Source organism: Zonotrichia albicollis, chromosome 1 (assembly GCF_047830755.1).
Source record: "Zonotrichia albicollis isolate bZonAlb1 chromosome 1, bZonAlb1.hap1, whole genome shotgun sequence".
NCBI classification, from domain to species: Eukaryota; Metazoa; Chordata; class Aves; order Passeriformes; family Passerellidae; genus Zonotrichia; species Zonotrichia albicollis.
In genome coordinates, this window is record NC_133819.1 from 99,947,936 (window position 1) to 99,964,509 (window position 16,574).

General features: G+C 33.7%; 1 protein-coding gene across 8 annotated transcripts in view; it reads left to right on the plus strand.

The window, feature by feature from the left end:
- Window positions 1-15,748, plus strand: part of CDH19 (cadherin 19) — a 114,607-nt gene extending 98,859 nt beyond the window's left edge. For all 8 annotated transcript variants that reach the window (XM_074548001.1, XM_074548012.1, XM_074547991.1 and 5 more), the window contains 3 exons: window positions 7,605-7,722; window positions 9,581-9,832; window positions 11,579-15,748. In XM_074548001.1, coding sequence (XP_074404102.1) covers window positions 7,605-7,722; window positions 9,581-9,832; window positions 11,579-12,081 — 873 coding nt within the window. In that variant the 3' untranslated portion in view covers window positions 12,082-15,748. The remainder of the gene's footprint in view (window positions 1-7,604; window positions 7,723-9,580; window positions 9,833-11,578) is intronic.
- The last annotated feature ends 826 nt before the right edge of the window (window positions 15,749-16,574 follow it).

Genomic DNA, 16,574 nt, shown 5'->3' on the forward strand with positions numbered 1-16,574 from the left:
TATTTTCCATTTCCTGCTTGATATCCACATGAATGGTGTATCATCAGTCAGCTACCCCAATTCCCAGTTACACTGCTGTCTTTCCATTTTCCTCCTGTAAAAAAAAATCCAGGATGTTAAAAAAAATTTTTTTTTTGGGGTAGGCTTTTTTATTTATTTTTTTTTTTGGTTGGTTGGTTTGGATATTTAAAAAAAAAATATATGACATAAACAACAACATCAAAAAATACCCAACCAAACAAAAAAAGGTCTTTAAGAGAAAAATCATCTATATGTTCTTCCACCACTCTAAAGCATTATTTGGGCATTAAAAAAAAGACCTTTAGGACATATGTGATGGTTCTGCTCAAATGTTTTTTTGTGTTGGTTCTTCAGTCAAACAATCTCTCTTTTTATGCCATTTTGGTTTATTTTGACCTAAATTACTCTGCGGTTAAAGAAAACTTCTCCAGTTGCTCAAATGATCTCTTTATGGCCTTTTGTATCCATTTATATATTTCTCTATCAGAAACTACTTTGTTTGTTCTGCATTTGGAAATCTTCCTGTCTGCAAAGGCTACCTCTGTTTAGGAGGTATTTGGAGTAAGCCATTTCTATTGGTCTTGGGGTATCTCTTTGACAGATAAAAGTGCAGGCATTAAATCAACTGCATTTCATGCTCCTTGGCTTCAAGACACCATTAATTAAATATGGATGCTTATAACATGGATATTTGTTATCCATGTTTTAGACTTGCCTCCAAGATAAAAACCCAGGTGATTAATTTCTCAAGGTTTTTAGTATTCCATAGTCGCCTACTGATAAATAAAATCTGTATGCTAAACTATCAATAGCTATTTTCAATATCAATTACATACATATATATTAAATATTTTGAGAATAACTGGATAAAACTGTTCTGCAAAGAATAGCAGTGTTAACAATACTAATAAATTCTTTAAGTATAGTGAACTGAATAATTCTTTCACATTGCAATATATGAATGAGGGTTGAATGTGATATTTTTCTCACCTTACAGAGAAGTAGAATGTTAATATTTTTTATTTTCATTGTTATAGGTTTTTGAGAATCACAGGCATCTTCAGTTTAGCCTGTTGAGACTGCAGCAGTAATGATAAATAATTTTCTCATTAACAAATTATCTTAGGAAGAACAACAGAAAAATGCTACTGAAATGCATAATTATCACAGTCAGAGTTTATGATATTTTATTCAGTGTTTAAGATTAAAACAGAATTGTTAGCTGATGTATCTTCTTTGGTGTTAACTATTTTTTTTATTTTTTACTCACAGATTTTTTTTTTCTCAGCAAGAAACCAAGATTCAAATGTGATTTTATAGGTGGCCTGGTTGTCCAATGAATAATAAAATTTACATTTCAGAAGAATTAGCTTAAGCAATTAAAGGACTTATCCAGGATATTACATACCTTTTTATCTTAACAATATTTCTGCAATCAATTTCAGGCAGCTATGGAATCTGCTTACATGTTAAGTTCAGATTAAAGATTGTGTAGCTACACTATCACACCTGTCTATCCTTTTAGCTGGAATCACTGTGCTGAGAGATGTTTTCAGAGATGTTCTGCACTTTTGCAATTCACTTCTTACCCTGATCTGAACTGTGTCTCATTGCATGAGTTTACTCACTGCATGAGTTTATAGTGTTTAGGGGAAAATGAAGGAAAGGCACTGTGGAGGAAGATACCACTAATAAATGAATGTTTAATTGTTTAATTCAATCTAGTCTTTATCTTGGTGTCAGCCTGGTTAGCTATAAAAGTAATGTAGAGTGAGGTTACAATTAAGTAATTTTTACATAGTCTAAAAGTATACTGATTTGTGATATAGAATATAAAATACACTATGAGTAAAAGTAATTGTTTTTCTAATTATCCAGACTCATACACAGTTATTATTAACTTCAGTCTAGATGAGAGAGCTTGCTTTGAAGTTTTGGATTTTCTGAAAGACTATCAAAATTCTTGGTCTGCTTTTATTGACTAAGTGCTGACCTTCAAGCCCCTGCATGGTGTTTTTGTGGGAATTACAGCTATGTTTAGCTTAGCCTCCAAAAGTCATTCAAACAAAAAGATTAGATTTCAGTTTGTGGGCCTATAATCCAAATTTGACAATAAAAATGGGTATAAAGAAGATAGATAGGTGTTTTTGGCATCATACTGAATGCATTCATCATGTTTATTAGACGTCTTGAATGGAATTTTCACTATCCATTTAATGTTATCGTTTAGTACTGTCCTATAATACAGAAGTCAGCTGTATACTACACCACAACTCAAGTTTTCTTTAAAATGTTGAAAAACACTTTCACTGCACCACCACTATTCTATGAGCTGTTTTCCAAATGAATTGAACATGAAAGTTGCACTGTTAAATAGTCTTCTGTTCCACTACAGCTATAGTTATCATCAGATAAAATAGAACAGTATTATTAAGGCATTCAAACCTGTGATTACCTTTTGATTAGACTTTTTGACTTAATAACTGCATGTAAACACAGTAAATGATGACTACAATGTTCTATTAATTGTTTATATTTACCATGTAGGGGTGTGTAAAGTACAAACCTTTGAACTTCCAAGGAAATATGCTTTACAAACAGTTAAAACACCAAGATGACCAAATCCACCCCAAAGGTAGCATTAGAGACATCTCATCAAGAATGAAACTCAAAAAAAAGCCTAATTTCCAAAATATTAATAAATTAACTCATCTGGATGATGCAGCTTGAAAGATTAATGTAGACTGTATCAAAATACTTTTATTATATGTGAGCAAGCTGACCATCCATAGTGTACCTATGCATGGTAATTTCAGCCCTTTTGTGAATATTGATCTTTCTTCCTATCAAAGAGAAAGCTGATTTCAGCTGAAGATAAACTATACTGAACTACCTATATTCTGAATTAATCTGTCATCTCTAATGCATATTTATTCTGGTAATTCTGAGTTCCTTTAATTTGGAGATCACATATGAAGTGATTTTGATATTAAAGCTTGCATAGCAATTTTTATGAGATTCAAAAATGCGATTGAGTATGCAGGAACTTTGAGTCAGATAAGAAAAAAAACAAATTTATTTACTCAGTACTTCACACATAATAAAATAATAATCAGTTACAGTGTAAGTGAAAAGTACTCATTTCCTATTACTTCTCTACATAATGAAATGTTGACAGAAGAAAAGAGAGGAAATCTTTAAACAAATTCTCTGAGCATATTATTAAATCCAAAAATGAGTAGTTTGCTAAAACAGATCCTTTCTAGCAAATCATGATGCAAAATTGTTTTTCCTAGCAGAGAAATGAAAGTGAGAGTTAAGACTGTTTATTATTTCGTATTGCATGTTTTCTTCAACATTTACAAAAAGCGTTTGAGCAGTAATGATAAGAAAATAAAAAATTTTAAAAAACCCTCAACAATGAATGCATCCTTTAGAGTGTAAAAACATGATGAAGCTGTGAAAGCAATGTATAATAAAACAGACTCTTACACTGAGCTATACGTGCAGATGCACTGAGTGTAACACGTGATGTTTTGAAACAGGAGCCACAGTGACCCATGGAAAATTCCTTTTTCTGTTTTATGTGGACCATGGTTCAATGACATTTTCTCTTAGCAGAATGGCACAGGTGGGAGAATTTTATTAGTATATGTGAGCAAACATAAAAAAAGCACCTCAGTGTCACAGCATGGGCTTTGTAATTGTTAAGTCTTTGCAGATAAGTACACAATTTTATTTATAGTTGAGCAGAAACGTTTAACATAGACCCAGATAAATCATTTGAATACTGTGCCAATTTGCTTTTCAAAACAGAAGCAGTCAACAGGAGAACCTGGCTCTTGAAGTAAAAGGTCTACCTGGAATATGTACTGCTTACTAGTTATCAACACTTTAATCTTTTACCTGCTCTGAACTCTAATGATCAGTAAATTTTATAAGAATGAGAAATATCTTACTGCTTATAAGACTTCTGCCAATTTAAACAAAATCAGTTCTGTACTCTCTAAAAAATGGGTGATTAGGTCTCCTTCAACTTATAATCCACAGCAGAACTCCTATCGAAGGATGTTTTGTGGAAAACAAAACAAAGAAACTGAAGTGGAAAGAGAGAGGTGGTAAATGTTTGTACTTCCCTCCATTTCTCGAATGGAATTGGTAAGACTAACACATAAAGGACTCAAAATTCTACATTCAGAGTTCTCTAGCATCAAAATTAGGAGTACTGTTGTTCAGATAGATAATTTATGCCTTAAATGTATCTTGGTTGAAAGCCAATAGAAGCAGAAAGGACTGCAACAAAGAAGATTTGACCTTTCCTTTTGGACCTCTCCATAATTCCAATAAAGACCAATTGGAGTTCAGGAAATAAATTTCCAATTAAGTTTTATCAAGCTTACCTGGCAGTCAACTATTCCATAATCCACAAGTATTTATTTCCAAGATGAATAAATACAATCAAATAAAATAATTTATTTACAAGATGACATTCTGACAACCTGGGCTGGCATGTGTATAAGGAATTTCTTCCTCTTTCAGTTTGCCAGGGTGGGAATTTTTGTTCAGATAGATCACTCACAACTGATTTACCATGCCTTATATTCCCCTATTGTTGCCATTTATAGTTACCACAAGTCTTCACAGGGGAATTTTGTCCAATGTTCAGATTTTAAACCTTCACCTCCATTTAGGCCTAAAACGAGCATCTTCCTGTTTCCCATCTGTGCTTCTGGTTGCTTATCCTGTGAAAGCTTTCTTCTCTGCTAGTGCACTGAGATATTTCACTGCATTCTTTAAGTTCTCAAAAGCCATCAGAAATTTAAATTAGTTTTTCAAAAAGAATCATGTGAGTTAATCTCTGTTTTAAAGAAATATCCATTTTTAAAATGAACCTCTGGACCTTTAAAGCTTCTATATTCATGAGACTTGAAATAAAAATTTTTAAAGCAAATAAATTTCAGCCATGTCAACACAACAACTGACATAACCTTGCAAAAGCAGCAATTCATCCACTATAATTTCTTTATTTATACGCTAAAATATAGGAGTTGCGTAAGCCTTAACAGGCAAGCAGTAATTGCAGTTTTTGAGAATGTGATGCCTGTTCCCCTGGTACCAAGCTAGGATCTCCTAGGTCAGATGTACAGAAACCTAGGAAATCGGAAATAAAAGAAGGAATTTATTTCACTCTGAGTGATTTTTCCTTCCCAGTCAGTAAAATCAGAGGCATTTATTGCTCTCTGCATATTTTGTAGACTAACGTGGGCTTTGTTGAATCTTAATAGAAGAGCTACAGCAAGAAGTAAACAATAAGGATTTGCCCTGTGCTTACATTCCAAATCTTCCCCTGATGCTAAGGTGAATCCTTAAAGGCATATATCTATATATGTATCTATATGTGTCTATATAACTAGAACAACCACAGGAATCTTGTGCAGAATGGGACAGCGCAGATCAAAGCAAGGGAAGTTAGACTGGGTTTTTTTCAGTTAGCCACATTCTCCTTAGAATTTTATTGATTGAATCAGATACAGATTAAATGTGCAGAGCTAAATACATCCCATATGTACAATTTGGAAGTCAATAATGAGATAGCAAAACAGTATCTAATGCACAACTGCTTTAATTTTATGATCTTCACACATTATATATTCTTAAAAATATGTTTTCAAAAGATATTGGTAATACCTGGTTGAATGAAAATCATTCATTTATTTTCAATTTATGAAAATAATTAATAAATTTTTTTAGTTTGTAGGTAGGTAATTTTTCTCTACCAAGTAATTGAAGTAAAACCAAAACAGTTTGGTTTAAAACAAAACAAAGTAAATGTGGCCAAGATGTCTTTGTAGATAATTATTTTATTCTGCATAATTAGTATACCTTAACAGACCCTGAATTTTAAGGACAGGTGTACATTCATACCAAGACTTATCCTCATCTGTGAAATGTAGCCCGCAAATTTTCAAGAAAAGCCAGTATGGTCTCTTTTAATTTTTTTTTGAGGTAGATGGCAAAATATTATAAAATGTGTCCTTCTTTGCAGTTTAGACTTGTACCTTATTTCTGTTTGTGTTGAGCATATTCTGGGAATTACATTTTCTTATAAAAATGACGCCTGTGGTAGTCAAGGAAATGTTAGCTGTCAGTTTATCCTCACTGATTTCTTGACCTGCATTTTTCTGCCTGTATTTGCATCACCTCAGCTATTTTGTTAGTTCTGAGGAAAGAAAAAAAAAATCCCTCGAGAATCCCTCTCCCTTGTACACCATGACATCACTGAAAAGTTATTCCTCTCATTAATGGCAATAAAAAAACCCCAAAAAAACCCCAACAAACACAAACTATAAACCTCAAGTTTCAAACTATAAACCTCATGTTTCAATAGAGAGAAAATATAGATTTGAAAAAAACTTTCACATATGAAGAGGGAACAGTGTTAAGAATACAAAGCTTTTGGTGTGTAAGCCACATTTTGCACTTTCCTGTGATGATTTCATCAAACTTGGCTTGCTTGAAAAGAAAAAGAATGTGTGATGAAGTTCTAGATCTTTAAAAAAGGATCTAACCAGAAAAGAGTTGTCAAAGGCACAGAGGGAGACCAGAAGTAGCCACTTCCACTGACTCAAAGCCCTGATTGTATCATTCAGGTGATCTGTGCTTTGAGAAAAGTTGAGGGTTCAAGTTCTTGTGTTCAAATACGTACAGAGCATGAGATAACTGATAAAATCAAGCTGAAGTTCAAATTTGACCCTCTCTTTTCTGAAAATTGGTCAACTTCCAGCAGTTTGCTTTCCTCCTGATCAGCAAGGATGTTCACTAATATATGCTGATAATTAAATATTTACTGATTAATAGAACAAATATAGATTTTTTAAAAGAAATACTGCTAATTATGTTTACTATGTGGTTGTTTATTTACAGAGATGAAAAACATTCTTTTGAACGCTGTTATTTTTTATTTTATCTTGCAATGACTGTCTGGTCTGACAGATTTCTAAATGAAGGCTATTTTGTTTTCTTGAGAAAAAGCAGCCCAAAAATTCCATAATCAATCTGTTATAATATCCAGAATCAACAATCCAGCATGTGAACTTGTCAATGCATGTAACTTACTGGAGACACAATATACCAGTTGAATGATGTCCATGTATTTGTGGACTCAAAAGGAATGGGTTTTGCATAGAAAGATTTCTTCAAATGCAGAATGATATACTCTTCACTTGGATAAAAAAAAAAAAAAAGAACAAAACATTCTATACATATATTTTTTACGATTTATGGAGACTTTATTTGCTCCTGGTCATTAGATCTGGAAAGCATTTTACATTTTCTCAAGGTTTTAATGCCTACCTGTCTCAAATGGATGAAAACCTAATGCAGAGTACTTGCAGAATATGTCTCAATAAGCCTATTTGGGTGTTTGGTGAATATTTGCATATTATGCACTAAATACAGATTCGTGGATCATATCCTCAACATCAATAGTTTAATTTTAACATACCTGCTATATCCTTTCTATTGCTTTAAAGGACAAGAAAAATCTTTTACTCTTAAACAACTTTGTTCTCTTATTTTTCCAGTTAATTCAAAGCATCAGTGCAGTGGATCAAGATGACTCAGCAGAAGGTCACCATTTTTATTTCTCATTGGCTCAGGAGGACTCAAACAGCTCACATTTTACTGTCAAAGACAATCAAGGTAGTGTCAGTCATGCGGCTTTTTAAGACCCTCCTATGGAAGGTGCATGCTTCCAACAGGTTCTTAATTTCTTAAAATTTTCCATTTAAATACAAATTTTTGTCATAAAAATTAAATATGTTCTGAGGTCCACTTCAAAACAATAACCTAATAGTATCAAAGAGTGTATTTTCCTTTTCAAGTGACTAATGTAAACAACAAAAGGCAGTTTTATTTCAGGGAAAGACAAAACAGCTGAGATGAAAAATACACTGGTATTTCTTAAAAATTATTTTCTTAATGCTGAATATGGTGGTCATTTCCAACTTTCTTGTTAAAATTATTTGCCTGAGAAATAGACCATTAGAAAGAGAATATTGATATAAGAAGATTATTTCATTAATTCAGCAAGACCAACATTATAAACACAGACAACTAGGAATGGAATGTGAGTCTGCTGAGACTACAAAATAAAGCTTTGTTGGACTAAGCTAAAGTACACATCGTTCTTATTGACCATGGTAATTATTTGAATGCTCTGGCCAAGGGAACAAATCAATGGAAACGAGTTTTGGGGAGCTCCAAATACATTAAATGGCAAACGACTTCTCAATTATCTTCAAAGTTAGTCAAAGTATCAATAAGAATTTCAGTTCCCATCTTCATCTCTCACTCCCTTCCAGGAAGAGATAAGTCATTATATTAAGGTCAAATTGTGCACAAGCCATGAGCCTTTCCCACCTTTCCTCTTTCTGCCCAAAACCCAAGCAGACCCTCACACAAAACAACCCATTCAGTTCCTTTTGATGGCTACTAATGGGGAAAACAAAACTTTTTGAAATATGATGCAATAAGATATCATCCTGCCTCTTTCTGCCACATCCAACAGAAATGGCTGGTTGAATTGTGATAGCCCTAAGGAAGAGAAAAAAAGACTGTAGATCTTCAGTATTTTATCTCAGAGTTACTTTCTGAACTATGATAGAAACCTAGAACAACTTACATGTTAGGGAGTTAAATTCAGGAGACTGTTTGTATAGATGTATTGTGCAAATACATCTACAATACAAGTTTTTCCCTACTACATATACACACGTGCAGTCTTTCACTCTGCCATGAGAAAAAATTCTGACATGGAAATACTTCTAGATTCTTTTTTCTTCTTTTCATTATACATGTATGTAGACAGGACTATTTTGTTTTGCAGCAATCTAAGTTACTTACTCTAACTGATATGCAGCAGGACCTGAATTTAAGCTGTTTACTGTGTTTTTTACAAAACAGGTTTCTAAACACTCATACTTAAATACAAAGCAAAGTGAAAGCATCTAAATAGTTTTGCTATTTTAGGCAGTAGAAGTCCAGGTAGCTCCAGTTTTTGTGCCAGGGAAATAAATAAAAGACCATTTTAGTGGACTTTTTTCTTGCTTTTTCTTCTTTCCCTTGCCACCTGTTTTCACTATGTGCTGCTAGAAACACTTTTTAACCTTTTTGATTGACAAACTGTCTGTATTTTATCTGTGAACTTCTGGCTTGGTAGCAGCTGGATACACGGAACCATTTTAAGAACCAATTAATTAGTCTGAGCAGGTGCTAGGTACTGAAAAAGATGTTAACTTCTTTAGCTCTGAACATTAAAACCAGAGCTCCTTGCTCAAATCTTATTATTGTCCCTGGAGTACATATATCAAAACTAAATACAATTTATTCACAATTGACAAAATATGCACCAAATGTCAGTGCCTGCTTTTATGTTTTTAACTTTTGCTAATGTGTAGCTTTGCAGAGTACAATTGCTTTTAAATAGGTCAGCACTAAATATTATTCTTGCGGTTACAAGACACATAAATGCATATCACCATAATAATTTATCTTCTAGATAACACAGCTGGAATTTTCACAGCAAAAAGTGGCTTCAGCAGGCAAGAGCAGTTTTTTTTCTACTTGCCAATCTTAATTCAGGATAATGGAACCCCACCGCTGACGAGCACAAATACTCTCACTGTCACTGTCTGCGACTGTGACACGGAAGTTACCACCTTCTACTGCCGTTATGGAACTTTCATGTATTCCTTGGGTCTCAGCACAGAGGGTTTAGTTGCTGCTTTGGCTTGCATATTAATATTCCTAGGTAAGTACAAGTGAGAAAAATGACTTTGCTTCCGTTTACAGAAGGGCTGGTTAAGTAACAAAGATGGACCCTTGACTCAAAGACTGTAAGTACTGGGCCATTGGTAAAAATTGAAATAAGGCAAATGTTAAATTTCTTTCCTGTTTTCTTAACTATAATTTATCCCTTCTTTTCCCCAGTTTTCAGTAAAATTTGAATTCTAACATAATTTCCTAAAAGTTAGGTGTAGTTGAGTCATGGTCCTCTTTACTCTCCTGGCAGTGCAATAACGAAGATTTCAGAGCCCAAAGCCTGTATTGATCACAGGTAAAGCTGAAGACAGCATTATGCAAGAAAATTTGCTAGTGTATGAATATATTAAAAGAAGTAGTACTCTAGTACTCTACTTATTCTTCCTTAGGAATGGCAAATGTAGAACTGAGATCAATTATGAATAATAAAAGAAACAGGGAATCTGACATCAGCCAGAAAGTTACAGACACAGGGAGTTTCTTTCCCAATTAAGGTTTCATCTCTAGACAGCCTTTTCTCCAAATGCTGGACATCTCCTTTTTCCTCTCAGGAGACACCAACTTACCCTCCAATACATTTGGGAATTTCTCGATATGAGAACTGGGATTGAGAAGGGTTCAAATGCGCAGGAGTTTTTCTAGTACCTCTGTAAAGGGTTGTGCACAGCTGGCAAACAGCACTCAAAACCAAACCAACTACTCAAGGCTGGCCATTCTAGACACCAGCCGTTTCTTAACTTCATGGAAAACCCCAGGGATGATGCATCATATTCCCTACATCCAGGCCCTGGTTTCCAAGTGAAGACATGGGAATATACAATGAATTTGTTTTTTCTAGGCTTGCCTTGCACTTCCAGAGTTGTCTTATTTAAATCTGAGCTGTAAATAGGTAGAAAACAGAACTGCTTCAGGTTCCTTGTATTCTTAAGAAAAATGCTGTAATTCTTCGTAGTTGTATCATTTCATGTTCTGAGTAAAAGCACTACAGTCCACAAAATATTTGTTAAGTAGATCTGCAGCAAGATATTGTTAAAACTGAAAGAATTAATCTCTTTGAAAGTCATAGACCAATTCAAAGGGATTGTTCAGTTTAAATGAAATTATGTGGGATTAAAAAATAATGCTTTAACAAAAAATGTAAGAAACTTTTCATATATTAAAGAAATCAGATCATCAGATTCATAGGCTTGATGGTAAAATGACACAAAATTTAGTGAGTCTTCAAATTTTAAAATCAGCACAACAGAAATAGTTGAACACCATTCAGCACAGTTTGTTGAACTGAATGATTCAACCAGGTGAGGAGTATATCTTGCTCATTGTCTCATTTTTTATTTGATCTTGATGGGGCTTTTATCAGAGAGACGGATAGAGATTAAGAATTTAAATTCTGAATGTGAAATTGACATATTATGTGATAAAAAAGTACTTTCAAAAAGCATAACCTGTGTTTCTATCAGTTTCAAATTTGCATCTACCAAAAGAACTGCTCCATTTAATTCGCCTTTTTTATAAGTCCCTTTGTAGCCATTTTCCAGCACACCCATTGCTCATCTCAAAACCATAAAATGCATAAAAATTACAGCTCTATAAATTTGTTAAGATAGCTTCTCTATTCAACAGCCTTGATACTAAGATAAGAAGCGATATTTTAAATCTTTCCAAACATATTCATAGCATCTAGTTCTGCTTAATTTTTGCTCTTGCCCCTTCTCTTTTCTTTTTATTTTGTCAGTGTTCTTTTTGGCAATTGTAGCCATAAGGCAGCAGCAGCAGCAGCAGCACAAGAAGCCTCCCTTTTCAGAGAAGATGGAAGATTTCAGAGAGAACATTGTCAGTTATGACGATGAAGGAGGGGGCGAGGAGGACACAGAAGCCTTTGATATTTCAGCACTGAGGACACGCACTGTCATGCGAACACACAAACCTCGGAAGAAGGTGGCCTCTGAAATCCAGAGCCTCTACAGGCAGTCTCTGCAGGTTGGCCCAGACAGCGCAATCTTCAGGCAATTCATTTCAGAAAAGCTGGAAGAAGCAAATACGGATCCTAGCGTTCCTCCCTATGACTCGCTTCAGACGTACGCGTTTGAGGGGACTGGCTCCTTGGCAGGATCCCTCAGCTCGTTGGGTTCAAGCACCTCAGACATGGATCAGAGCTATGACTACCTTGCAGACTGGGGACCTCACTTTAAGCAGCTTGCAGGCATGTATGCTTCCCACAGAACTGTGGGGGATTAGGCACTTTTTGAACTGTTCTTTTGTTTTCCTAAGTCTCAGCAACCAAATGCAACTGTGGATTTTTAAAAAGGAGGTCATCTCACATTAAACAGGAGAACTAAGAGCCCAAGGGATTTAATATGGAAAGTTTTGGATGTGGAAACTTCTGGAAAGGATAAAATACACCAGGGGTGTTACCACATGAGGGGATGGTGGTTATAGTTGGAAAACCTTGTCGTAATCCAAGGGTTTACATGCAAACCTTGCCTCTTTGGATATCTAGATCCTCCTCTGGATACTGAAAATCTGGATCTTGCCAGTATAAAAGGAGGAGCAGAAGCCATAAATGGATGTTGTAAACATTCTGTCATCCATAAGCTTTAAACAGTTTCCAAAGCTGACAAACATATATTGTTGCAGTGTAACACATACATTAACCAAAGTTAAACACGCATGTTTGTATAATGCTTCATTATATAAATATAATTCTGTGAAAAAGTAGACCCTAGATATTCTAATACCATTGTCAAAAGTGCTTACAAGATCATCTATTTATTGTTCTTAGGATGATAAAACTAAAACAAATGTCTTTTCCTGTGAGAAAATTTAAAGCACGTTACGACATCGGCAAGTATTTGCTGCCATTTTAGTTTTAATGAAGCTATTGGAAAAATGTGTAAACCAATACTTAATTTAACAAAGAAGATAGGAAAGAGAATCAATATTTAACTTAAATACTGCAATCGACCACATTATATATTACTGCACTTAAAACAAAATGCTGTCCAAATACAGGCATTTTTTCCTTTTATTAAGAGTTTAAAGGATGACTGATTTACCAGCACAGATTTATTTTTTTATTATGGAATATAAAATTATCTGCAGTAGTCAGTTTTATTATAACAATATTAAGAATCTTTAAAATGCTAAACTGATGGTTATAAAACTTTATGTATGACATTAGATAATAAGATAATAAAATGCTTTAAATGCTAATCCACTTTGAAAATGATCCTGAATCATTCTGCAAGACTCTAGTAAGATTTCAAAATTCATTTCACATTGTATTTTTTTCCAACCACTCCATAGCAAATATATAGCTATCCCAGAACAATTCTTTACTGAAACTACTACCCAGCAGCAACTTTGCAACTGAGGTCATCAAATGTTTTCAAAATGGTCTGTCTGAAAAAAACAACCCACCTGTATTTTACTCACCTCTCTTTCAATGAGTACTCATCTTACAGAAATAATATCCTGCAATCAACTGATTCAATCTCCTAAAATCTGGCATCGTGATAAACCAAATTATGCAACATATTTCTTTCTATTTTCCCTTTTTGTTTTTTCCTTCTTTTTATAAGTAAAATTTTAGGTAAGTGAAACTGAATTACAGATTCAGGAAAGCTCATGCAAGGAAGAAGCAAACAAATAAACCAGCCCCAACAAACAAATTTTGCAATGTTTACTACAGTTGCTCTTCACTGAAGGAAACCAAGGTATGTACTGCAGTTTAAACTCCTGTTACCTAAAAATAAAACATGGAGGTGTTTGAAAATCAGGAGAGATTTCTAGTGTGAGGTCTGGTAATAACAGAAATATTAGTCATTATATTCCTAGCTGAAAAATTGGGTGGGTAGGGGGGTAAGGGACAGGGTGCCATCTGACCAGAGGCAGATGAAGCAGCACCTGTTTTCATAAGAAAGAAAAAAGATTCTTCCCAGTCTCATGGTAGGATGCCAGTGTGAATGAGCAGCTACAAACAAGCTTTGTTAGCTCATTACTTAGTCATTAATACAAGTTAAAACATTGTATTAATGACTTCAACCTTTTACACCAATGGCTTTCAAACAGACAAATAAAAATTGCTTTTATTTGAGAAAATATTTTACATATTAATGATTTGTTTCATGGAGAGAGAAAGACTATACACTACTAGTTGTTGACAACAGTGAAAACTACATGTTTAGGATTAGGTCTATAGATTTATGTGGGTTATACCCTAAACAAATCCTTAGTCCACAGATGGCCCCAGTAGCTTTAAGAGAATTCTCTGTGCTTTCAGGTTGTATTTAGTACAAAAAGGATAACAGTGTCTGATCCTTTCTCAATCCAGAGATTTTGTCCATTTATGTGGGAAAATAGCCTTCAACACTAAAGCATCATGTTTATCATTTTCTGCCTTTACTGTGAGCTATTTTAACAACAAATAATTTTTGTAAGTAGTGCATACCACTAACATAGTTTATTTAACCTCATGTAGGCCACTGTCAGTAATTTTTATGTGAAAAAGAATAATGGCCTGCAATGAATCTTAAATGATTTTTAGCTGAAAAATCCTTAGATCATGTTCACATAACAGCCAAAGGGAATGTTTTCCTCTGAAACAAGAATATATTCCCAGCTGGAATATATACTGAACCACATCTTATTAGTTTCCTGGTATTCAATCTAACCCAGCCTTGTCAATTTTCACATGTGAGAAAAGAACTACTTAAATTACTTCACACTTTAACTTCACACTTTCTTTAAGTTTGCTGAAAAATGAGTAGAAAAAGATTTTTTAGAATTGTCTTGTTATTTGAAGGAAGTAAAAATCAAAAAAAAAATCATATAAGAGATCACAATCAAGAGTAACATGAAATTAATAAAGGATAAGTTATAAGTTAGAGTTTCTGATAATGAAATCTATTAAATTGTAGCATGGTTTTCCCAATAGAATCTTCCACTATCTTTATCTTTCAAAATTTGATTAGTAGCTAGAATTCATGATGTTATTGGCTGAACTGAAGAGTGCAGGTAGGGTGACAGATGATAAATAAATGTTCAGCTGTTCATGACCTGCCCAAGGGAATATAAGGAAGACTTATTTGCTTGAGGATTCCTTACAGTGAAAGGAAGCATAGTCACACAGACTGCTTTTCTGTACGGATAGTTTGAAGAGATATTCCTACAGGTGTCTTTTTCTGTAACCTGGTAAAAAGAGAGTTTAAGAACTGGTGAAATACCAGACAAAAGATTGTTTCTGTTTCAGTCTGACTCATAAAGATTCAGACAAAACTCACAGAGTATTGTGAGTTTTGTTTTACTGTATTAAAAAAAAGGGAAAAAAACGCTTTGCATATGTAATACTAATAATAATTAGCATTCAGATGTCTAAACCTAAAAAAAAATATACAAATCACTTAATAGCTTATTGCAGCTTCTTCTACTCATTGCTGTGAGTAGAAAATTATATTTTTTTTTATCAATTAAGCCAAAATAAAAAGTTTCTGTTTGATTTTGACTTCATATGTCCTGATGCAGGTTTTTTATTATCGTAACACTGGGAAGAAATTGTGCTGTGGGTAGTCTTAGTCTTCAATTCACATGATTTTCCTACTTCATTTTTTCTAACAGGTATTTTCATTACACACCTAGCTTTGCTTTCAAAATCTGCATTGGAAATCTGGTTATTTTAACAATCATTCTTAATTATAGGGGGTCACCCTGTCAGATGAGGGTAACACTTGTTTGAAAAGACAGTGCACAATTTAAGCTTGAAAGTCAGATCTAATATATGCTCTCTAAGGAGTAGAAGTTGAGGAGTTTATGTGATTTTTCACTCTGGAAAAGAAGATATTTCCCCTTGATCCAGATTACAAAAAAAAAAAAAAAAATAGAATTTATATGAAAAAACTAGTAGCTATTAGTAAAGCCCATAAAATTTTTCTACCAGAAAAACTGATAAACCTGTGTCTTATAAAGAAAAAGTGAGAGAATTAATGTTCATTTAAAAAATGACATATTTTAAAATAATAATTTTCTTGCTGTTGTATTTGTTTGGGAAAAGACAAATTCTACATGCATGATCTCATATCAGCCTTCTGTATCATACATGGAGTTCAAGGAACAGTAACATTTAACTCTGATATCTAGAGAAGGATAAAACATGCATACAGAGAAATTGCTTGTATCAGTATGAAACACCTTACCTGCAGCAAACAGATAATAACATTTGTCAGAAATATGCATAGCACTCAACAAGAAGTTTGCCAGCAAAGGCAGTTAGATATATAGCACTAAGAGCAAAACTTAATAAATATAATTAGAAAACATCAGTGCTTCAAAAAACTCTCAAATAGCAGAAACTGAAACAGGATATCAAAGGATCTTAATTCCCCATTTAATTATTATTTACATAATGCTTTCATAATATTAAAGTTTATAATTTAAGTAATGGTCCACATATGGTGAGTGAAATAGATTTGATTTATAGAGAGACAATAAAGTCGGCGTACATATATCTGACCAAATGGATACAACAAAAGCTATTACATTAAGCCTAAAAGGATACAGACTTATCCATAGGAATATATGCATATATAAATAAAAAAATTATATACGAAGCATTGCTTCTGACACTGTTGTAAGTAAATCAGTCTCTGTCATTAGAAATTCCTCTGAAAAGACTTTAAAAAGGACATCTTCGACAAATTTTAGTAGCTTGGGAGCTGGCAAAGGAATGTTTTTAT